General features: G+C 42.7%; 3 protein-coding genes across 3 annotated transcripts; 1 reads left to right on the forward strand and 2 right to left on the reverse strand.

Moving 5' to 3' along the window:
• Positions 1–365: 365 nt before the first annotated feature.
• Positions 366–8406, reverse strand: LOC311104248 (hydroxyacylglutathione hydrolase, mitochondrial-like). Its single transcript, XM_084146005.1, has 9 exons — positions 8202–8406; positions 7313–7503; positions 7121–7185; positions 6854–6971; positions 6652–6760; positions 2548–2651; positions 2184–2285; positions 1551–1630; positions 366–1317 (listed from the first exon to the last, which is right to left on the reverse strand). The coding sequence occupies exons 1-9, from the start codon at positions 8272–8274 to the stop codon at positions 1218–1220; spliced, it is 942 nt and encodes a 313-aa protein (XP_084002131.1). The 5' UTR covers positions 8275–8406; the 3' UTR covers positions 366–1217.
• Positions 8407–8563: 157 nt separating this feature from the next.
• LOC311104249 (oxaloacetate tautomerase FAHD1, mitochondrial-like) lies at positions 8564–9399 on the forward strand. The gene has a single exon (XM_084146006.1). It carries the CDS (start codon positions 8701–8703, stop codon positions 9355–9357), a length of 657 nt encoding a protein of 218 aa, XP_084002132.1. The 5' UTR covers positions 8564–8700; the 3' UTR covers positions 9358–9399.
• Positions 9400–18321: 8922 nt separating this feature from the next.
• LOC311103220 (heparan sulfate glucosamine 3-O-sulfotransferase 3B1-like) lies at positions 18322–18954 on the reverse strand (the record flags this gene model as incomplete). Its single annotated transcript, XM_084144762.1, has 1 exon — positions 18322–18954. The coding sequence occupies one exon, from the start codon at positions 18952–18954 to the stop codon at positions 18322–18324; it is 633 nt and encodes a 210-aa protein (XP_084000888.1).
• Positions 18955–25598: the final 6644 nt, after the last annotated feature.

Below are 25598 nucleotides of genomic sequence, written 5' to 3' on the forward strand. Positions count from 1 at the left end.
TTTACTTGAAATACAAAATAACCGTTTCAGAGGTAGAAAATAAGCGCATACACTTAAAATATTTATTTTCAATATGTGTTTTCTTCCTTTGAATGGCATGGTGAGAACAAGAGGCACATACCTTCATATGGTATGCTCTGTCAGTTAAGCAGCTAGGCCATTGATTAAAATGGACTAAGTAATATTAGCAATATGTCAAATATATTGCTTATATATTAAACAAAATGTTTAGAAGCTTTTGTTATATTGGGTGGTGAATTTGTAAAAATTTATACAGAATGTCGAGCAAACATCACTGTTTTAACCCAAGAAATCTGCTAGCGGGTAACAGTCATTAGGGTTATGAAATGAATTGTCAGGCCAACAACAGAATACATGTGCTTTATTGCTTTTTCAGTGGAAGAGACAATGGAGCTTTTAATAAAGCCTATGCATCACGAAGTTGACATCTGCACTCAAAAAAAGCCTGATGCGTGTATATGGAGCTTTTGATTAACAAAGAGCAAAAAATGTTGGAAGTGCTTCAATCTTGAATTTTTATATGTCCAACAATCACTAAATTAGAGCAGTCTCACACTGAAGTAGCCCTGGCTTCTCTAAAGGGACTATACACAAACCTGAAATATTGTCTTGAAAATATACCATATTAAAAGTAATAAAACACTTGATAAGAAAACTTTACACAGAGAAAAAAAAAAGTAAATAAATGTACAAACATTGCACATTAAGATGTACATTTCCTTCTTCAAGCTTCTCCCTGCTTTTTATATTAATTTATGTTTTGCTTCCGCAGATGGCAATTGGTGGGTTGGGGTTTATGAAAATATTATTTTTCACATTACAGAATATCAATACTGTATTCACTCTACATCAAACTGTACATTTCTCAGTAATCAACCCTGATTAAAAGCTCAATTAAAACTTAATTCAAGTCAAGATTCTTAAATCAATCTTTTGAAATACAGATCTAATTTTATTCTGTATCAAGTCCAGTTATACTCAATCTCCAGTCTTCCTTGCGACGAGACTACAATTAATGTTTTGCTTAATGCTTGCATTAGGTCTACAAGCTAATGTACAGAATGTTGAAGTTAAATACAGTATTTTATGTAGTGAATGAAAGAGGTACGAAATATTTCGCCATAGTTGTTAGTAACAGCTCGCAGTGCACTGGTACACATGTAGTGGAACGGATTTCACTAGACTCCATTCTGCCGTCACTCCTTGGGGACCCGGAAGCCATCTTTCTCCTTACGGAGACTCCTCATGGTTTCAACAGGGTCATTCTGCCCAGCATGCTCTTGCACCGACTTCTCTCTGGAATAGAAAGCAAGGAAGATGTGACTTTAAATGATTTCACCACACACCCAGTGAGCATTGGCACTTTCATTTCCATGCTAAAATCCTCTTCTTCCCTGCATTCCTCTATGACACAAAGCTCAAGAGGGCACTTGTGGATTGTCTGATGCTCATATTAAAGATCAGTGCTGCTTGTGCCCACATGAGCGAGTGCTTTTAAAAAATGGCTGAATCATTAGAGTTGTCCTTACTTGACTCTCATAAAGGGGTTGAATTTGAATTCTTCAGCCACAGTGGAGGGGATGGTGGGTTCTCCATTACTGACCTTCTCCTACGGATTTAATAAAAAGCAGAAAATCAACTTTCTTGATTCCATTAAAAGATTGCCATGGCCAATCTTAATTATTAACGTTCACACACATTAAAAGGTCCAATGCAGCCGTTTGCATCTCAATTTCAATATAATTTATTGGTAACAATTAAGTACCTTACTGTGATTTTAATTGACAAAAATTGTCAAAAATAGCTTCTTAACAAAAGGGCAATTTCTAGGACTGACAATTTAGCTAGGACTGTCTGGGAGTGGTCTGAGTGGGGAGGGGAAAACGGAACATTTGCTGTTATTGGCAGAGAGGTTTGGAACTCTTTCTTATTGGTCTAACTAATTTACCGCATGGTGATTTCACCATGGAAGGACAAAACTCCATCCTACCCAAAAAAATTCTGACAGTCTTTTCAAACAGCTCTTACACTAAGGGCATTATCATTTTTACAATTTCACAGTATTATTCCAACCTAGTGTGAAAATATATATAGAAACACAGGAAAATGTTTTTGACTGCACTGGGCCTTTAATGAAATATAGACAATGTATCAAGATATACCTTTGCCCATGCTAGTTTTTTCTTGATGACCTCGTTGTCAGGCTCCACATGTCGAGCGAACTTCAGATTGTTGACGGTGTACTCATGACCACAGTAAACACGCTGGAACACAAACACACCATTGTTCCCATCTGCTGAGTGACCAAGCACGTGTGCTGACATACTCTGTAGTGTTAGAATTTAACACTACAGAGTTTATCAGCACACGTGCTTGGTCACATTTAATGTAATAATAACGGACCTTTTCTAACCTATAAGACAGACACTGAATAATGTTAATCCATTAGCGGTCATTACATGTAAAGAAAGTTATCATATATTGAAGTTGGTCATGTTTAACACAAAGTGATAGCGGTAGATTTACTGTTTCAGGTGGCAGGCGTCCCAGCACGTCTATCAATGCCCTGTACATCTGTTCAGCTGTACCCTCAAAAAACTTCCCACACCCAGCCACAAACAGCGTGTCCCCTAAACAGGAAGATAAAGGGTCAAAGGTCATCCATGAAAATCTGCTGATTTAATAATACATAGATAACTACTGTAGGTTTACTCTTAGGTAACTCATGTTTAATGATCAGAACTGTTTAAGAGATTGAAGTCCCCTGTGACTGGAACTGTATTACGACGAGTCTATTCAGACTTCACTAGAGTTCGCCTAGCTTTATAAAACCCAGAAATGAGTTACACTATATATACACACAAAAGTATGTGGACACCCCTTCAAATTAGTGTATTCTGCTATTTCAGCCACACCCGTTGCTGACAGGCGTATACAAAGAGCACACATCCATGCAATCTCCATAGACAAACACTGGCAGTAGAGTGGCCTTACTGAAGAGCTCAGTGACAACGTCATAGGATGCCACCTTTCCAACAAGTCAGTTCGTCAAATCTCTGCCCTGCTAGAACTGCCCCGGTCAACTGTAAGTGCTGTTATTGTGAAGTGAAAACGTCTAGAAGCAACAACGGCTCAGCCGCGAAGTGTTAGGCCACACAAGCTCACATAACGGGGCCGGCAAGTGCTGAAGCGTGTAAAAATTGTCTGTCCTCAGTTGCAACACTCACTACAGAGTTCCAAGCTGCCTCTGGAAGCAACGTCAGCACAATAACCGTTTGTCGGGAGCTTCATGAATGGGTTTCCATGGCCGAGCAGCCACACACAAGCCTAAGATCACCATGCGCAATGTCAAGTGTCGGCTGGAGTGGTGTAAAGCTTGCCGCCATTGGACTCTGGAGCAGTGGAAACACGTTTTCTGGAGTGATGAATCACGCTTCATCTGGCAGTCCGACGGACGAATCTGGGTTTGGCGGATGACAGGAGAACGCTACCTGCCCCAATGCATAGTGCCAATTGTAAAGTTTAGTGGAAGAGGAATAATGGTCTGGGGCTGTTTTTCATGGTTCGGGCTAGGCCCCTTAGTTCCAGTGAAGGGAAATCTTAACGCTACAGCATACAATGACATTCTAGACGATTCAGTGCTTCCAACTTTGTAACAACAGTTTGGGGAAGGCCCGTTCCTGTTTCAGCATGACAATGCCCCCGTGCACAGAAATAGTTTGTCGAGACAGTGTCGAATTGGAACGCAGAGTGTGAGCCAGATCTAATCGCCCAACATCAGTGCCTGACCTCACTAATGCTCGTGGCTGAATGGAAGCAAGTCCCCGCAGCAATGTTTCAACATCTAGTGGAAAGGCTTCCCAGAAGAATTGAGGCTGTTATAGCAGTAAAAGGGAGACCAACTCCATATTAATGGCCATGATTTTGGAACGACATGTTCGACAAGCAGGTGTCCACATACTTTTGGTCATGTAGTGTACCTCTGGTTCGTTCAGCCATTCTTTTGGGGGAAAATTAATGGGGTTTTGGGATAAACACCAAAAATAAGGTCTGAGGTTAACACAGGCTTAGGAGAGCTTATATGTTTTGTTCTGTGAGAATATCAGTCAGTTAACATGACCTTTATGAATTCTGAAGCCTTTGTGCTTGTTTTGATTACTAAATTGGCAGTTGTGTATCTGTACTTTACTATTTATATTTTTGACAACTTCTAATTCACTACATTCCTAAAGAAAAGCAGGTACTTTTTACTCCATACATTTTCCCTGGCACCCAGAAGTACTCGTTACATTTTATATGGTTAGCAGGACAGGAAAATTGTCTAATTCACACACTTATCAAGAGAACATCCCTGGCCATCCCTACTGCCTCTGATCTGGCAGACTCACTAAACACATGCTTAGTTTGTAAATGATGTCTGAGTGTTGGAGCGTGCCCCTGGTCCTCTGTAGCTCAGCTGGTAGAGCACAGCGCTTGTAACGCCAAGATAGTGGGTTCGATCCCCGGGACCACCCATACACAAAAATGTATGCACGCATGACTGTAAGTTGCTTTGGATAAAAGCGTCTGCTAAATGGCATATTATTATTTATTATTATTATAAAAAACAAGAAAATGGTGCTGTCTGGTTTGCTTAATATAAGGAATTTTAAATGATTTATACTTTTACTTTTGATACTTAAGTATATTTGAGCAATTACATTTACTTTTAATACTTAAGTATATTTAAAACCAAATACTTTTACACAAGTAGGATTTTACTGGGTGACTTTTACTTGAGTCATTTTCTATTAAGGTATCTTTACTTTTACTCAAGTATGACAAATCTCCCGAGTGGCGCAGTGGTCTAAGGCTGTGCCACTAGAGATCCTGGTTCGAATCCAGGCTCTGTCGTAGTCCAGGGTAGGGGAGGGGAGGGAATGGCCGGCAGGGATGTAGCTCAGTTGGTAGAGCATGGCGTTTGCAATGCCAGGGTTGTGGGTTCGATTATGTATGCACTCACTAACTAAGTCGCTCTGGATAAGAGCGTCTGCTAAATGACTAAAATGTAAATGGATACTTTTTCCACCACTGCAAATTGGAAAGATACTGAAGACTGAAGACAGTGACTTCCGTCTCGCTTCCGCATTGTCTCCGTGCTGCTCTGCTGTTTGTTGCTACTTGGCTACCTGCCAAACTATTTCACGTTTTACTTTTAATAAACGTTTAATCAATCTCTGTGTTCAACAAATTTACCAACTTTTTAGTTCTGTCCTCACTCATCTTTTTTCGTTAAACTTTTTCACCCCGGACGTTTATCCCGAGACAGAAGAGTCATTTTCCTGTGCGTTTTAGCTGCCAACTTTACGTTATTTTCCGTTTTTCCATCGCAACTTTTTTCCCTTATTCAACTTTTTCACTCCGGACGCTTTATCTGGACATGGCTCATCAACATCTTCAACAGCCGAAGCTAAGTAGTAACATTAACATGATGTCTTTTAATTGCAGTCGCTGTACTCATAATATACAGGAGAATTCTCGCCTTACGGCGAGAATAGCTGTGCTACAAGCCCAGCTTCAGACGCAATCGTTAGGCAAGAGTATTATCAGTGTAATAATACTCTTGGTTTGTGCTGTGGTGGAGACCTCTGTGGGCTATACTCGGCCTTGTCTCAGGATTGTAAGTTGGTGGTTGGGGATATCCCTCTAGTGGTGCGGGGGCTGTGCTTTGGCGGAGTGGGTGGGGTTATATCCTTCCTGTTTGGCCCTGTCCGGGGGTTTCTTCGGATGGGGCCACAGTGTCTCCGGACCGCTCCTGTCTCAGCCTCCAGTATTTATGCTGCAGTAGTTTATGTGTCGGGGGGCTGGGGTTAGTTGGTTATACCTGGAGTACTTCTCCTGTCTTATCCAGTGTCCTGTGTGAATTTAAGTATGCTCTCTCTAATTCTCTCGTTCTCTCTTTCTCTCTGAGAACCTGAGCCCTAGGACCATACGTCAGGACTACCGGGCATGATGACACCCTGCTGCCCCCAGTCCGCCTGGCCTTGCTGCTATTCCAGTTTCAACTGTTCTGCCTGCGGCTACGAAACCCCTACCTGTCCCAGACCTGCTGTTTTCAACTCTAAATGATCGGCTATGAAAAGCCAACTGAGAGACCTGAGCCCTAGGACCATACGTCGGGACTACCGGCCGTGGTGACTCCTTGCTATCCCCAGTCCGCCTGGCCTTGCTGCTATTCCAGTTTAAACTGTTCTGCCTGCGGTTATGGAACCCCTACCTGTCCCAGACCTGCTGTTTTAAACTCTAATGATCGGCTATGAAAAGCCAACTGAGATTTATTCCTGATTATTATTTGACCATGCTTGTCACTTATGAACATTTTTGAACATCTTGGCATGGTTCTGTTATAATCTCCACCCGGCACAGCCAGAAGAGGACTGGCCACCCCTCATAGCCTGGTTCCTCTCTAGGTTTCTTCCTAGGTTTTGCCTTTCTAGGGAGTTTTTCCTAGCCACCGTGCTTCTACACCTGCATTACTAGCTGTTTGGGGTTTTAGGCTGGGTTTCTGTACAGCACTTCGAGATATTAGCTGATGTAAGAAGGGCTATATAAAATAAAATTGATTGAAATTGATTGATACTGGCAGCTTACCTGTGAAGACAGCTGGAGGCTCAGTGCTGTTGTCTTTGGTCACAAGGTAGCAGATGTGGCCAGTGGTGTGGCATGGCGTAAACAAACACTTGACGGTAAGTGAGCCAACCTGGCAATGAAATAGACAGGTGTTTTGTTTTAGGCCTGTTATGGTTATTACATAGGTTATTCTGCTGGTAGTTACTCAGGTATAAGGCCTTACTTTGAACGTGTTGGAGTGTTTGACTTTCTTAGTCAGGGCATCCACCCGGTCATCTCCTCCGTATACAGTGAGACCAGGCACCAGCCTCACCATCTTCTCATTGCCTCCCGCATGGTCCCTGCGGAGAGAGAGACAACACATGGTACATAGAAATCCTATAATGCCGGTATATCTAATCTCAGTGTTATTGGACTGCTCACAATGGTAATTTCATTGAGTCATTTGTACTGAGTGATATTCAAAACAATGAGTGACAACTTGATTTACCAATGGTGATGGGTGGTCAGAACGGTCGTAAGTCTCACGCCGTGCTTTCTGATAGCTTCTACAACCTGAAGAGACAATCAAATTATACATTTTATATACATAATATCCTATTGTTGATCCATCAAAACTAAATTCATTCAAACATTACTTTAATGTTAACTAACACACAGCAGGCTATATTTAATTTCATACCTTCACTGGTTCAACTGGGTCTATGATGGCAGCTTCCTTTGACTCCTCATCAATGAGAAGGTACATATAGTTGTCAGTGAGGGCTGGCAGCAGTTCTATCTTCATGTCGCTCTGCTCCACCAGTAAAGACTTCCTTATCGGGAAATCGGGAGCTTCCTTGTGTAGAAGGGCTGCTTGGACGTGTACAGGGGCTACACAATATTTACAACGTAGCACATTAGACATATTTGACATAATAGAACGCACTAACCAATTTGTCATCGTAAAATATAAATAGTTTACATAATATTCACCAATCCATTTTCGTGGAAAAATATACAGTTCATACAGGGTAAACATGTGCTTACAATGTACACTAGGGCTACATAGTTCTACGTAAAGTTTCGCTATTGTAACCATGTCAGAGAGAGAATGTTGTTGTCAATTTTTTCAAGCCGTCATTCACATGAAAGTAAACAAGAAAGCACAAAGCCAAAGTACTATGGAGTAAGATCAGAATAATAAATAACAATAACTGGAATCAAATGGTTTGCAAATATTTCGATGCTGCCATTGTATGCATATCAGTAGCTAAGCCTTCAGTTCAGTCTGTGTGTGAGAGAATTTTAATAGAGGCAATGCCAGAAAAGGGGATGGATGATGTAACAGCATCAGGGGCTTGCTAAGCGCTAATCAACACAAGTTAGCTAGCTCGGGACAGCTGCTTCAAATATCTGTGACTGCTTTGACAGTAACTAGCTAGCATTTGACTATGCTGTGAAAATTACAAATAGGAAAGCTAGCTAACATTACATTAGCGTGTCATCAGTGACAGTTCGTTAATAAACTTGCAGGGTTGTTTTGTAGCTGTGGAAAGAAGCTGGAAGATCGGGATGTGAGCGAAACATACCAATTTTATACGTTGCAGCGGCTCCAAGAACGCCAAGAGTGCAGGCACTCGCTACCAGTGACCTGAACAACATAGCAACACTGTAGCTGTTTGCTAATTTCGCAATCGCATGTACAGGAACAAGACAAGTTTGGTTTAAAGAGTTCCGCCTCCTTTTAACGTTGACCTCTACAGATACACCAATCGAATGCGGGGGAGTAGCACGTGAATATCAGCTGATAGGCTGGAGAACGCGAACCCACGGAACCTTACGACGTCATATTTGTATTCAGTTTGTAATATATATGCACTGATTTAGCTTCATTGTAATATTTACATAATGCATTTCCTTCGTATCGAAATATCTCATATTTCTGAATGACTAATTATGCAACACGTCACCTTTTGTCCACTCTGAGATACCGTACGTTTTGGTTCGAGGAAGCAGCCGCGGGCAAAGGTCGTTTTGATGGTAAGAACAGCTTCGGAGTAGCTTTAGACTTGACAAGATATCTTTACAATGACTTCACGAAATGTATCTCGGTTTTGGGAGTGGGGAAAGAAAATAATCTGTGTCGGGAGGAACTACGCCGACCATGCAAAGGAGCTGAAGAACGCCGTCCCAACAGAGCCCGTGTTGTTCCTGAAGACGCCATCTGCATATCTGACAGAGGGCTCACCAATCCTCATTCCCAAATACTCCAACAATTTACACCATGAAATCGAGTTGGGGGTGGTCATCGGGAAAGGGGGCACCGCTATTCCCCAATCTTCCGCGATGGAGCACGTCGCAGGCTACGCCCTGTGCTTGGACATGACAGCTCGGGACGTCCAGGATGACTGCAAGTCTAAAGGTCTTCCGTGGACTCTGGCCAAAGCGTTCAACACCTCTTGTCCAGTCAGTGAATTCATCCCCAAAGAGCGGATTCCCGACCCGGGGAACGTGAAGATCTGGCTCAAAGTGAACGACCAGATGCGCCAGAATGGCTGCACCTCTCAGATGATATTCTCCATTCCCTTTCTCATCAGCTACATCAGTGAGATCATCACCCTAGAAGAGGGGGATCTGATTCTCACTGGGACCCCCAAGGGTGTATCGGCTGTGCAGGTGCACGATGAACTACATGCTGGCATAGATGATGTTGTCAGCATGACTTTTAAAGTTGGCAGACTTTGACAGATCATTAGCAGACACTATTAAAATCGGTATTTTATTGTACATTTCTGTCATTTGCTTTTAATCAGAGCAGAGTGCTGGAAGAAATGTATGGAATTACACCGGAATCATTAGGCAGGCCTATTTCATGCAGTATGGCCACACTGATTAAGGACATTGTTGTAGTTCTGAAACCAGCAGAGGGCAGTGCTCACTCAAAGATTCATGAGATTTTTCTAAAGATGAATACATATTCTGTCCTACAGAATTACAATGTAGTCTGTTACACTAAAACGTGTATTGATTTCACAATGGGAAATATATGATTGATGCAAAACTTGAAGTCTTGCTTTGAAATTCTGGTCCAGTAGATTTCAGACACAGGTGCTGATCTTAACCTTATCCTGACCTATTGTTGTGTTCTGCTCTAGACATTCACATTTACATTTTAGTCATTTAGCAGACGCTCTTATCCAGAGCGACTTACAGTTAGTGAGTGCATACATTTTCATACTGGCCCCCCGTGGGAATCAAACCCACAACCCTAGATAACAGCCTCCATCACAGCACATCACTGTGATCATAATTACAATGTTCGTCTTCAAAATCTTTGGGCATGTGTCTTTTTCTCTTGTTTGTGAGGAACATTGCCCATGGCCTTTTGTACTCAGTCTACTCCTGAGTGGCGCAGTGGTCTAAGGCACTGCATCGCAGTGCTAACTGTGCCACTAGAGATCCTGGTTCGAATCCAGGCTCTGTCGCAGCCGGCCGCGACCGGGAGATTCATGGGCGGCGCACAATTGGCCCAGCGTCGTCCAGGGTAGGGGAGGGAATGGCCGGCAGGGATGTAGCTCAGTTGATAGAGCATGGCGTTTGCAACGCCAGGGTTGTGGGTTCGATTCCCACGGGGGGCCAGTATAAAAAAATAATAATTGTATTCACTAACTGTAAGTCGCTCTGGATAAGAGCGTCTGCTAAATGACTAAAATGTAAAATGTACTCTACTGGGAATAGGAAAATAATGCAGGGGATTTTCTCTTACAGGCCCAATCCTCTTCAAAGCCAAATTAGCCTGAAGAAATAGTCACATTAAACATTTACAGCCTGTTCATTTATATTGGCATGCCTTTTATAATCTCAAACATTTCATAGATGAAATGAGTCTCCATTACAGTGTCACAGATGAGTGATGTTTGGGACGTGACTTATTGAGAGAGAGAGAGTTTAGGGAGGTTTGACTCTTGTTGTGTTGTGGGCCTGCTGCAAGTTCTCCTGTTATAACAGTGGAGAGGAGACTGCCTTTTCATCCACTGGCTTTATGAGACAGTATATTACACCCGTGTTTTTTGGAAGTGATCAGAGTATCAGACTTCAGGCCTGAGGCATATCCTTGTCACCCTCCATTTCCACTTGAATCTCTATCTTTTGAAGAGGAACAGACTAAAGGGCTTTTCACATTACTGAGCCAAACCGAATCAAACTAACCTGAGCTTTTCTGTACCTAGCTTGCCTGGTTGTGTGTCCACCATAGTGGCTAGTTGATATTGATATCGTAGCCAGCAAAGCTTGGTTCGGGTCGGCACGGTAGTGTGAAAATTGTATGATTCCTCTCAACCTGCGACAACTCTCAACTGGAATGTTTCTTGTCATAGGATCAAACAAGCCTTTTTCTCTTTCCAGGAAAGGACTCCAGATTTTCAGGCTCGTGTAAATTCTGTCTGACTTGATTACAGTCCGTCATTTCTCAGTTTCTCACATCCACAGTCAAATATATCCTCTTATCTGTAACTGGCTCGGGCTGTGTGGCTCAACCGTTGTCCATGATGCCGGTTAATAAGGGCCGCGTGGGTCTGCCGGCTCTGCCCTCTCCGTAACCACATTCTTCCAGGGGTGTTTAACATCTGTTCCAGGTTCAATTACACTTCTCCCACAGGCCTCTCTGCTTTCAGGATCAATCACAGTCTCAGACTGGCTTGTCCCAGGCCTGTCTCTCCCTGTAACCTGAGTCTGTTTGTAGTATACACCATCATCATCCCACACCTCAGAGGTATTCTATCACCCAGCCTCACAACTCTATGTCCCAGCAGCCTCCAGGGGACTAGGGGTATGTCCAACTTGTTCATCATCATAGCAACTATGAAAGGTTCAGTTTTTATCTATCTGAGAATCTCAGTGTAGCTGTAACTGTACCCAACTATCGTCTCTGATACAGTCCCGTGAACAATGATTGGGTTATAGCATATGCATGTGTACGCTTTGTGTAGCTACAGGTGTCTCCTTTTTACGAGATATGATTCATCATCATCTTAGCTTATATGTGTCTGTGAGTATTATCCTCTAGTCTCCTCTTAGGCTTGAACAATGGGTTCAAAGCCGAGTGTGGAGCCATGGCTTAGCATTTAGCACAGTGAAATGGCATGTTGTCATCGAGCGAGAGGCCTGAGAAGGTACACTTAACATTCTCAGGGAGTGGATTACCTGCAGTCAGACCACAGCGTGTCTTCAAACCAACCCGACACTCACACACTGACAGTAACAATGATGTCATTCATTGCAAGGCATCAAGCCAGAGGGGTAAAAGTGAGCCAAAGAGGGAAGTCGCTCTTTGAAGAAAGGGAATCCCATTGTGAAAATAAAACACATTCACTTTTATCATTCTTTCTTTTGAGTGGGGAAACAAAAGCAATTCCGCTGTGGGGTATAGCTTTTGCATTTCTACACATTAATTAGACTAAGCCCCCCCCAAAAAAGTTAACGACCAAATACTGACACTCACTCAGTCACACAAGAAAGGTATCAGGTACCATTCCACTGTGTGCGAACACAGAGCTCTTTAAAAGATGACAGGCCTGGTAGCTGTTATTCCAGGAGCAGGGAGAGGTGAGGTACACAGGCAGAGGAGTTTTGGAGGTTCAGTTCACATAGACAGTCTGTATGACACCTTAATCCATCCTCAGCACTCATCAGCAGCTCAAGACTTGGCGGAAGTGGTAGTGGCAGGTAGGTATCTCTCTTCTCTTGGCTTGAGGACATTGAGTCCCTGCACTTGGGTTCATACAGACAGCAGCTTCCTCCTTTTATGTTGATTTCTCACCCCAATGCTCAAGCTCATCTGTAGGCTGCAAAATGGGCGGTGATTGGAAAACAGTAGATCACTTAAAAAACGTTATTTTGTCTGTTCATGTGAAGTCATTTGAAAAGGTCCTATAGACTTGACTCTGAGATTCCTATAGACTTTTTTATACAGTTTGGTCACGTCTACGGTTAGAAAATGACCGTTTGTGATGTTCTGCTTGCGTGCTGTGCTGTATGTATGTCACCAGACTGTACTGTGGTGTGGCCATTCTAAGAAAACAGACGCCACAGGCACACACATCCAGTGGAAAGAGTGAGGGAGGATTCAATATCACATGCATGACGACAAGGCACAGATATGTCCACCTGGCAACGAATGGGAAACTATTGAGGAATAAATATTATGGGATTTCATTGCTGCCGATTAGCTGAGAAGAATATTGTGTGTAAGTTTGGATTGTGTGTGTGTGTGCATCTGTATGTCTGTCTGTCTAGGAAACCAACTAGTTACATTCATAGTTTGTCTTCTTGTCCTCTTCACAAATGTCCTAATTAATGACTGAATCTTTGACTATAGTTGATCTCCCACACATGGAAATAATTACTTTGTGTTCAAGGCAATCCATCATAAATAATTAATAAGTGGGTTGTTGGGGTTTAATAAAACCATGGAACATATCAAGAACCAATGAGTGCTTTATATAGGCATGGCAAAGCTATACCATACTTATATAAAACTAGTCCTATACCATGGAACTTAAATACTGACTTATGGCATGCAGAATGGGGTCCTTGGCAGCTGAAATTGAACTTCATTAAGGCTTAGCACGGTAGCACCTAAAAGGGAGTACAGCTAGCCTGGTCCCAGATCTGTTTGTGCCGTCTTGCCAACTCATATATGGTAATTGTTTGGCCTGACTCCAAAAAATGACCATATGGCCTATAGGAGTTGAAAAGATAGCACAAACAGATCTGGGACCATGCTACACTTAGAAAAAATGGGTTATTCGGCTCCAGGTAGAGCCCTTTTTGGTTCCAGGTAGAATCATTTTGGGTTGCGTGTAGAACCAAGAGTTCTACATGGAACCCAAAAGGGTTCTACCTGAAATCAAAAGGGTTCTACCTGGAATCAAAAAGTGTTCTCCTATGGAACCCTTTTGGGTTCTAGATAGCAAATTTTTTTCGAAGAGTGTAGGGCACATCATCTCTGAAGGTACTATGCTATCAATTGAAGAAATTCAATGGTGCACTAAGTAGTAGATGTATATTTTGAGGCAATCTCTAGTCTTAAAGGACTGATATCATTGTGCTTTTCAGATGTAAAATGATATAGATTCACTTGTTAGAGTCAAAACAGAATGCCTAGAATGTGGCGACTGTCGACAGTACTGTAGTAAATCATTTATTTAAAAACCCTGTTATAGTTTCAAGTGTGAAGTTTTCCGATCCAATTGGCAATAGTAATTTAGCACTGCACCTTGCCAGCTCTGGGTGTCTGTCATCCTATTAATTTTAATTGTGTGAGTTTTCCGATAAAGCCCCAATAAGCTAATTCTAAATGACTGGCAACTTGGATGTTAAGTGGTATTGAAGCGAGAGTTTTGTCCTGAAAACATGTCCACCAAAAGAGTATAAAGTCCCATTGTAAAACTTCCTAATCCCCAACTCTAAAAACCATTCCCTGAAACAGGCTTACTCACCACCAATTTCAAGTAAAACCATTTTGACCCAAATCACTCTGAACAATTAAAGCCGGAGTCACTCTTTTAACAAGATACAGTGTACTACCCTAACCACAGAGTGAGACAAAATCCCCAAGCATGTCTCCCCTCAGCCTTAGGAGCCTGCGGTATGGTGTGGAGTCCTTGTAGTACGGAGTGTCTTCATTTATGAGTAATCAAAGGGAAACCACTTTTACACTGTAATCCTGCTTTTATCTGGTGTGTACAAATCAGCCTTTTTCCTTCAGCGGAGAACCCTCAAAATGGTTCATCCCTCCTCCGTGACTGGTTTTGATTAGGCTGCCATATGCCCATGTACGTCTCATCCATCCCTTACGCAAAATATATAGGTCCCTCATTACGGCTAATCTCCAATAGTTACAGGGCTGTAACCATATCCACGTCAGGTGATTTTCATAAGGGTAAACAAATCAACAATGCTAGGAATTGATGGCATGCATCAAATTGTGGGCTCAGATTCTTAAGCGTTGCATACCACTAGGGCCACAACAAATTGTCTAGTTGGGGAACGGAAGACGTTAAGGTTTATGAACCTGTAATTTAACTGACATACACATTCAGTCATGTAAGGATCTTATAGGTCTACATTGTTAAAACCAAACTGAGACCTCCATCCTCTTCAATGTAAACAAATCAGTCAGAGCAACTGGATCACAATTTCCCTCAGGGGTTATCTGTGGAATTATCTGTGTATGGAAACCAAAGTGCAATGATTGGTTATTGTACACTACATTAATACTACAGTCATGGCATCACAGTTTGTCATTTCTGTTGGATAACTTAGTAGAGTCTTATAAACTCCAAAATCCCCTTTTTGGCTCACGTGTGAGAAATTATGTCTTGGTACTACTGTTTTCACAATGGGGGGCAATGATGTCAGGGTTGTTTTACGATGGCATGTTCATTGTAAGCAGGATGGAGTCTTTGACTGTCTACATGATCTGTCACATTACCAGACTTATTAAAGGGTTGAATCATAGCTAGCAGATACATAGATCTACAGTAAATAGATCCGTCAATTCAGATGCCTGCAGTGGATATCAATGGGAGTTGTGTTATGCATGCATCTCAAGTTGAGACCATGCCCATAGAATGGAATGATTCAAATACATAGCCATTCCTCAGGGTCCCATTGTGCAATGTTTTGGGAAAGCTTTGCCCTGAGCATCCACTCCTACCATGCTGTGGTTGCAGTTGGGTTGGAGTCCCATTAGAGCGACAGTAGTTTAGCCCAGTGTATAATAAACATGTAGCCTATGATTAATGTTCCGCTGATTTCATTAAGTGTACTGTTAGGCTGGTACTGAAGACATAGGTGATAATGACTTGTCCAGATGGAGGGGGAATGGGTAAGAAGTTACACACGCGCATGCACACACACACACACACACACACACACACACACACACACACACACACTCCTACCACTGGGCTGGCACTCGGGAAAGGCAGCTATCATCAAGACAGCAAAATAAAATGTAATAAAAGTTGGCACAGATTAAGTGAGCCAGGGACATTAAATGGTACTGAGGCCCACTACTAGCCTGTGGCCAGACATATTGAAGTGAGGCAGATAGGTGGGAATGTGTGATCGGCATAGTCTACTGGGTGGAGGTATTGTATCCTACTGGGTGGAGGTACTGTATCCTACTGGGTGGAGGTACTGTATCCTACTGGGTGGAGGTACTGTATCCTACTGGGTGGAGGTACTGTATTCTACTGGGTGGAGGTACTGAATCCTACTGGGTGGAGGTTCTGAATCCTAATGGGTGGAGGTACTGTATCCTACTGGGTGGAGGTACTGTAGACTACTGGCTGGAGGTACTGTATCCTACTGGGTGGAGGTACTGTAGACTACTGGGTGGAGGTACTGTAGACTACTGGGTGGAGGTACTGTATTCTACTGGGTGGAGGTACTGTAGACTACTGGCTGGAGGTACTGTATCCTACTGGGTGGAGGTACTGTATTCTACTGGGTGGAGGTACTGTAGACTACTGGCTGGAGGTACTGTATCCTACTGGGTGGAGGTACTGTATCCTACTGGGTGGAGGTACTGTATCCTACTGGGTGGAGGTACTGTATTCTACTGGGTGGAGGTACTGTAGACTACTGGCTGGAGGTACTGTATCCTACTGGGTGGAGGTACTGTATTCTACTGGGTGGAGGTACTGTAGACTACTGGGTGGAGGTACTGTATCCTACTGGGTGGAGGTACTGTAGACTACTGGGTGGAGGTACTGTATCCTACTGGGTGGAGGTACTGTATCCTACTGGGTGGAGGTACTGTAGACTACTGGGTGGAGGTACTGTATCCTACTGGGTGGAGGTACTGTAGACTACTGGGTGGAGGTACTGTATCCTACTGGGTGGAGGTACTGTATCCTACTGGGTGGAGGTACTGTATCCTACTGGGTGGAGGTACTGTAGACTATTGGGTGGAGGTACTGTAGACTACTGGGTGGAGGTATTGTAGACTACTGGGTTAAAGGCCACAGCACACACAACCCTCAGACTGCACGTGTGGTCTCACTATGTGGAGAGAGAGAGAGAAAAAAGGAGAGAGAAAGAAGGAGAGAGAAAGAGGGAGAGGGAAGGGGCAGAGAGAGGGAGAGAGAAGATGGAGAGGGAAGAGAGAAGAGAGGAAAGAGAGAAAGAGAGGAGAGGGAAAGAGGGAAGCTGAGGTCTGTGCATGTTTTCTACTGAGGAGTTAGACAGAGTTCAGCCTCTTATTCCAGGCTTCTGAGTTCTCCTAGAATACATAGAACACAATAATACAACGTCTGGCTACGCAAAACCTGGTAGAGTTGGGTCTACAGGCCTCCAAGAGTCTCCTGGTGGTGGGTCTCAGTGAGACCTGTTGTGGCTAGTAAAAACACTGACGGGTCACAAGAGCATCACTGCACCACTGTGTGTGTGTGTGTTTCAGTAAAAAAGACAACATGATGTACTCATTTCAAATGAAGCTTTACTAAACATCTCAACATATTCTAATTTCAGTATGTACAATAGGGTTGTAAACTTCAGTATGGTTCAATTTAACGTTTTTACAGAGTAATATGAACAGTTTCCTATACATCCTTGAAATGAAATAAACTTTGACAAACATAATCTTTAAGCATGACATTTACAAATGACCCAGCTGTTAACGTCAAGATAATGATACTCATTGTACATTGTGATTCATCATTGAAGGGTAAACTATATATACAAATCTGTTTCGGTTCCAAAATGAAATGTGCGTGATTTCTCATCACAGTCACTATGATGTTTCTGTACCCAAAGTGAGGTATCATTGTTGGATGCATAAGAGTTTTGTAAAGCCAGAAAAGGTTTGCAAGTAAAAGCATCATTTTAAATGAGGCTTAAATAACTTTGAGTTAAAAGAGGAAATAAGTATTACATCATAGCTCATAACCCAAGGAGAATAAAAATAATTATGTGTACAAGGTCTTTGTAATAGTGGTTCATTATCCAATGTAATACTGTCCCAATGTAAATGCTGTAAACAGGGTCTGGTATTAGATTGACTTGCAGGTAATGATAGATAGTTACACATTTGGTTTTTAGATCTACAGTACCATTGAAAACACAAGTCAAAAGTCAAAAGAACATGATTGTCAAACCTGATAAAGAAACATTTTGTTGCTTAGTTGGGTGGTCACAAGAATAATTAAAGCTACATACACTTATTACAATAAATACACTTTTCTTACGGTATCTTAAACACGCACGCACACACACACACATACAAACATACATACACACACACGCTGGTCGGAAACAGGTTGGTTATAATCCTGTGCTTCTTTTTAACATGAGTCTCCTCACACATCTCTTGGTTCATGTACTTTACATTGAGAAAACAATTGGTTTAAGATCATATTCTAACATGTAGCAACACACAAATATCTGTATCTTGTAACTGAAACTATAAATTACAGTTTTATATAATTGTTTCATAAAACACAAAAAAATGCCCACATATTGTATAATGTATACCATGTCACAAGTCAAAGTGGTAACCTAGAACCCCTGTTCCCTCATTGACAAATGTAATGTCAGTCTTGTGTTTGCTGTCTTGATGAAAGCAGAGTGTCCTCTCCACATGTTTTAAAGTAATAATTTTCATCCTTTGGTTTGATTTTCCATATAACATTGGTGGACGGCTCAGTCCCATCCAAAGTCTTGTCCAGTCATCTGGTAGAACCTGATGTTGAATGGCCTGTAGAAATCCCTGAGCCTCTGCAGCACCTCTGGTGAGATCTGTGGATGAGGCCTTCCTTTGGACTTCCCCAGACACCGGGGCCTGCTGCTTCCCTCTGGCTTCTTCAGACAGGGGAATCCCTTAGTCTGGTTGAAGTAAAAGTGCTTGTCGCTCACCACCCTCTTCAGACCCAGGAAGTCCTGCACCCGGCCCATCTCCCCTGCCGGGTCGGACACCAGCCGCTCACCACTGACGAACAGGAAGTGAGATAAGGGGAAGTGCTTGAGCCAGTTCTCCAGGTGCTTGGCGTACAGGCCGATGCGCACGGCGCTCCACGAGGTGTCGACCAATCCCGTAGAGGTGTTCTTGAGGGCCAGGCTCTGGAAGGAAGGGAGGCCGGGTTGTTTGGACAGTGTCTGGGTATAGTCAGAGACTGCCCGGGTCACGGGGTCGCGGACGACCACAATGAGCTTGGTGCGGCAGTTCATGGTGCAGAGGCGACGAGGAGCCTCCTTGGTCACAAAGTAGCTGGGCGTCTTCTCCATGGTGATCTGACCTTCCAGGGTCCGAGGCATCAGGTTCCTGACAACAGACATGGAGAAGAATCAGTTACTGTCAGTCACTCAACGACATGTCAAACTTCACACTATGCATAAATAGCTGGAACATTTATTAATAATATACTGTACATTGGATAGGATTCTTACATCTGTGTCTATTCACAGAAATGAAGAAGACATTACAGACTCACAATTTTAGATACACATCTTTGTCTAAGCCAGATATACATCCTTCAAGTTCAAAACTTTGTCCAAAAATGTTTTTTTTATGGAATGTTTCATTTCCAAAAACACTGTTTTCCTCTACAAACTCAGGTATGAAACATTGCATTCTTAACTGCCACAAATCCAGAATTGTATAAAGCTTCTCCTAAACAGTCATGATTAAAAGAGTACAGTCTACAGGGACGGCCTGTTCAATAGGGCGATATGGGCGACGCACTGCCAAACGGGAAAAGGAAGGGATTTTTTTTCTAATCAATTATATCACGGCAACAGTAGTTATCAGTGTTCACGTCTGATCTGCCAGCCACTAAATGTCAAATCAGGCTAAAGTCGTGCTTCAAATGGCCCCGCCCGTTTTTGGGGCGATTTCAGTCAAGTTGAAAATCGCCCAGAAGTCTCTCATAGCCTGTCATGTAAAATCTATTTTTTTCAAATTTCAAAGCTTTCAATACATTCTCTATGGGTGTCTGTGGGCTTGCACTTACGCGCTTTCGTCATACGTGACGTAACCATGAACGTAACTAAGACAATAGCGGCTAGCAGCGTCTCTGTTGCGACCTGCAGTGTGGCGTTATTTTATGTTTTTAATTTGTAGACTTAGTTTACAAACATTCTGCCAACCATGGATTTCCAGTGGTTGGTTTTGGACTGATCTTGTTGATCGTGTACATACCCGCTACGAACGGACTAAATAATGAAAACGCTGCTGGCAGCGGAATCCCAATACAGCTGGGAGACTTGGCTGGATGACAGAGTCCCGGACAGAGAAGTGGAGCCGGCCGGCTTCACCCTGGTCAGAGCGGACCGCGATCCTGGTAAGAGAGCGACTCTGTACCCCGACATTGAACTGCTTTCTGTGTCATTGCGACCTTACTATCTGCCCCGTGAGTTCCCCCAATTGTTTGTTACCGTTGTGTACTGTTGATAATCACAAGTTTACTGGAGAACTGAGACCAAGTAGAGACTTTGGACAGGGTGGATATGGTATAATAAAGGCAGTTTATTCAGAGGTAAAGATATCTGGAATCGCGTGCACGGACTCGTTCGTCAAACTCTTAGGGAGAAGAGAGCCCCGAAAACATTGTGTGCAGACATTTTATACAATAAATGATGTAGGTTGAATCTAGTAGTTCTGATCTTCTGATTGGTCCTGATGAGTTGGGCGAGGTCCCCTCCACTGTTGCATTGGCTCTGAGTCGGGTTCTCTGTCTTCAAATGTTCAGCCTAAAGAGAGGGGATTTTTGTGTGTGTGTGTGTGTGTGTTTAACAGTGATGATGTGTGTGTGTGTGTGTGTGTGTTATCAGTGATGATGTGTGTGTGTGTGTGTGTGTGTGTGTGTGTGTGTGTGTCCTCAGAGCAAGAACTCGTGAGTTGGAAGAACTGAGAGACCTATGGCGTGGGTGTTGTCCTTGGCCACCTGCTGACAAGGCTGACAAGATAGGACTCTTTTGTCCATTGTTATAGGATAGGAACAGCATTGATTGAAAACAAACGCCCAACACAAAATGGGTCATGCACAAGATTTTAGTCAGACCAAGCTATAACATTATATATTTACTACGACAGTACATTCAACCAAAAGCTAATATAACAAAGGCATCAGAGATTATTTATAATCTGTCACAGAAACTGGAATCCATCTCCCCAGATCAGTCAATAAATGCTTCTGGTATTGACTTATATGCTGCCCCTGTCTTCATGTTGTTGCTGGACATATCTTTTTTAAAATGTGTGTAGGTCACCTAAATCATCAGAAAAATTGCCCCTCCTGAGAATTTTTTCAGGAGCCGCCACTGACAGTCTATGTTTATGAACCAGTCCCCAGCCCACCCCAGTCCTGGTATAGGAGCCATGGGAACCTGGGAGGCTGCATAGCCAATATGGATCTGATGAGCCAAAGCCACAAGAACCACTTAACAGCAATTTCCTTAAGACTTCCTTCTCCAGCCCCCTTTTCTGCACCGCAGAGTGATGTGTTCCCCCCACAGGCAGGCTCTGTGGAGAATTTAGTCGTACCAGACGAAACAGATTCAGGACTGCTCTGAAACACAAGGCTAGCTAAGGTGCTCAGCTCAGTTACACCGCCTTTCTCACAGCTACTTTTAGTCTTAGATCATAGACACCTCTTGTAAGAGATACTGTATACTGGAAAAAGATACAACAGATAAAGTCCCAACTCTGTCCTGTAGGCAAAGATGTAACTGAAGTGTCATAAGAAACAGTTCCATAAGAAACATTGTGTAAACGCAGTGCAGATTGAGTTCAGACAGGAGAACAAGCCTCTGTCACCTCTCTCAGCATCTGTTCTCCTATCTGCTCTGTGCATGTCCTGACATGGCTGTTTGGCTCAACAACAACCCCAAAATCAAGTGCAGTGAAGTCTACTATAAAGTATAAATCTGTCAATGTGCACTTGAGCAAGGCACTTAACCCTAATTGCTCCAGGGTCGCTGTCAACAGTGGATGATCCCTGGCTCTGACCCCACTCTCCGAGGGTGTCTCAGGGGAAGTGGGATATGCAAAAAACAAACTTGTATAGGACAAATGTAATCACCCACCTAATTATTAATTATCTTATCTACTGTACTGTAGTGTACTGTACTGACCAGGGAAAACTCCAAGCTCTACTGTCTATAATTCTGCTTCATCTAAATTCATCTGAATAAATTCTGTTATATAATAATATAATAATACTACACCATTTAGCAGACGCTTTTATCCAAAGCGACTTACAGTCATGCGTGCATAATTGTTTTTTGTGTATGGGTGGTCCCAGGGATCGAACCCACTACCTTGGCGCTACAAGCGCCGTGCTCTACCAGCTGAGCTACAGAGGACCACCATTCTATATGCCAAGTGTCTGATCTGGGGGATTTGTGGGTAATGTGTGGAGTTGGTCCAAACCTCTACTGACGTCTGAGGCCGCTGTTTTGTGGTAAGAATGGATTCAGGGAACAAATTGTTTTACTTAACAAAGGATGAGGAGAAATGTTAGTTAATAGCAATTACTTTTCCATCCATCAATTCATTCATCCATCCACATCATAGGCCTACATATGTAGGATCTTAATTTGAGCCAGTTTGCTACAGCAGGAAAATAATCCTGCAGCAACAGTATGTGAATTATTATATGGAATATAACTAATGGACATTTTTGCAGGGGTTCATACATTTCTCGTAAAGGAAAATCAAGTCTGAATTTGTCAGAAGCTTCAGAAGTCTTTTAAAACCTTAAATACAGTAGAAGTTATACGTTATATATGTCCTGCATTGCAGAAATGTTATCCTGCAACAAGGTGATCAAATTAAGATCCTACATCTGAATAGTCTGTTATTCTTAAGGAGACCTTATTGTGGCTTTACTGAAATAAACAACTTCAACATATACTCTATGGACAGCCAGCACTTGAAAAAGTCCGTTTGTTTTTTATGAAAAGATTATTGAAGATTTGCCAAAACAATAATGGAGAATGACAGGAGTCCTTTCAAGCGCGTCTATTATTGACAAGGGATGAAGCGCCCATCAAATGAAGTTCAAAGAGTTCGTCCAAACAGTGTGTGATCCTAGTTTAATTTAGCCAGTTATTCCCCAGCAGGACTCTGGCAGTGGTTGCTGACTGACTTTGACGATGGTTCAGAGACTTTGACGACGGTTCAGAGACGTCGCTGGGTAAATCAAACTGTTCATTAGGCCTGCTGCCAGACATGACATGGCACTAAAACAGAACGGTTTAGCTTAACTGAAGTTGGAATGAAAACCAAACCAAGAAAGGAGGGAGGGAAGCTAATCAAACTAACAAGTAATCTCAAACAGATTACAGTCATGATAAACACAGATAGTGACCTCTGTACATTTCATATTTTATTTTAAATAGTTTTCTAAATGATATTATATTGAAGTATTCGATAGCATGGGCATGCTCTTGGTTGGCTTTTGAGGAGGACTAAGAGTGTTTTTAACACCTCTCTATAATCTCTTTATACCATATTTTGGCTTTACTTTAGTTGAATTACTAGGTGGACCAATACCTTCAACCCTGTTGACATTCTAGAGAGCTTCAGCAATCTCTAAAGGCTCAAATCATACAGACAACAGAGTGGAACAACAAAATGACCCCCTATTAGCTCTGAGCTAAGCACTGGTTTACAATAGTTCAGCAAGAGTCATCTGTAGTCAAAGTACAGGGGTATTGTAGACTAGGTCTTCTATAATCACAGGTGGACAGAACTAGAGCAGTGGTACTGTGACAACAGGGAAGGCTGCTGAGGGGAGTATAGCTCATAATAATGGCTGGAACAGAGCAAATGGAATGGCAATCTAATGTATTCAATGTATTTGATACCATTCCTTTAATTCTGCTCCAGCCATTACCACGAGCCCCTCCTCCCCAGTGAAGGTACCACCAGCCTCCTGTGTGTGACAAGATGTCTGTAATCTCCAAACAGTCCGGATGACACAAACACATTGACTCACACATTGTGTGGTCAAATGTGCAGAAAAGACTACAACACATTATCCACTTTCCACAGCTTTGTTTACAATAGTGGGTGCTGGATATCCACGTTTGAACGTTCATCAACAAAAGTAACATAAAATAACACAGCAGCATTATATTCTGCTAATGTGTTTACTGTTTTAAATGTAGCCCATAAACACATCCCATTTATTGATTAACATCCCAAAATGTTAATTCCCTGTCCTGTCTGTCTGTCCCCAGTCCTGCTCTGCCAGATCGATGTGTCTGTCTCTGTATATCTGTGATGACAACAGATATGGCAGGACAGCGACAACAGATACAGTCGTAGCCTAATGGAGGTGATGATGTTGGTTAGGTGTCTCCTGTCTGGCCTTGGGTGTCTCCCCTCATAAGTGATGTTTGTCATTGCTGAAATGGGCCATAAGAACTTCTCCTTCCATATTTATGAATAGTTAATGTGATGCACCCTCCCCAGGTCCCTATCTATCCCCCTCACAATCTGCCTCATCATCACACAATCAATAGGAGCCACTCTCTCCCTATCATCAATGTGTTTGTGTGCCTTAAGTGTCAAGCACAATCAACATGCATTTGTGAATCTGTAGAATAGTGGGACATATGCTTCTTAGGACATTCTTCTAAATGAAAAACAAGGAACAGCAAGCGTCCAGCTAGCTATAACAAAGTGTAGCTTAAGAGCTAGCTAAAACATAGCGTAGCCCAAGAGCTAGCTAAAAGTGTAGCCCAAGCGCTAACTAAAAGTGTAGCCCAAGAGTTAGCTAAAACATGTCTGACTGCTACAGTACTTGGAAAGGCAGCAACAGAACAGGGTAGAGTTCTCTATCTGGGGCTTTCTTGGAGAGCTTTGCTGAGCTAGCCACATTAGCCAGTAGGTCCCCGCTGTTAGAGGAAGTGGGTATTTTTACCCTGAAGTGATATGCTGCTGATTATACGACTGATATGTAGTAACCAATCTGGAGCGGAGCGAATAAGCTACCCCCCGCGGCTAGGATGTGGCTGACACATTTCCTGCCTTCACCATCATAACCCTGTAAAGTACTGGTACTACTACTACACAACATACTTCACCTATACTGTGTCTTCATGTAAGAGAAACATGGGAAGTCTTGTGTCTATGGAAAGGTGAATTGCTAAGACTTCAATGAATTCTGAATTATGACTGTACCAAAATATTTATAATATCAACAGTCAAGAAACACTATTTATTTGTTCAAACCTCACACCGTTCTGCTTTAGAACTGTAAAGTAATCATAATGCCTCCACTTTACTCAGAGGCAGGAGAAGCTGACTGAAGTGGACGTTGGAGTTGGAGGATCTGCTCACTAGGTTTATTGAGCACAGAGCGCTGATCTAGGATCAGATCCCCCCTGCCCATATAATCTTATTCATTGAGATCTGAAAGCCAAAACTGCACTCCTTCTCTGAGACACTTTTTGAACACAGACCCAGAACTCTGTCTGTGCGATCCAATTAGAGAGACTGAAAATCAGCCCCATAAAAGAGGCAGGAGCGCAAACAACAAGCTGAAGAAAACAACAACTCCCAGCAGCCCTGCTGTGCACAGAGGGTGTCGGACAGAGACAGACAGACAGCCTGAGGGGACAGGCAGGGCAGGGCTGTCTGACTGACTGTGGGAACCTTTCCCAACGTGCAGTGCTTCCTGCCTCTCTGGATAGCTTGATAGCATGTTGTTTACTGTATTCTCCTTGAATGACACGAAATCAGGCTTAAACCTGGAACCTTTAAGGTTCAATGACTGTTATGTGATGTTATGTAAATGAATATTGAAATTCTAAATACATGTTTTGACTCTACTCTGTATAGATACTTTCCAAGCATTCCTCCAGTTTGACTGCATTTCACCTACAGGATGTAAACATGTCAAAAGAGCACGAGTAGGCTTCCATTTCCCCAAAGAGAAAACATAAACCGGTCCCTGATGATGTGATTTGAT

This window comes from Coregonus lavaretus (genome assembly GCF_964263955.1).
Source record: "Coregonus lavaretus genome assembly, chromosome: 28".
NCBI lineage: Eukaryota > Metazoa > Chordata > Actinopteri > Salmoniformes > Salmonidae > Coregonus > Coregonus lavaretus.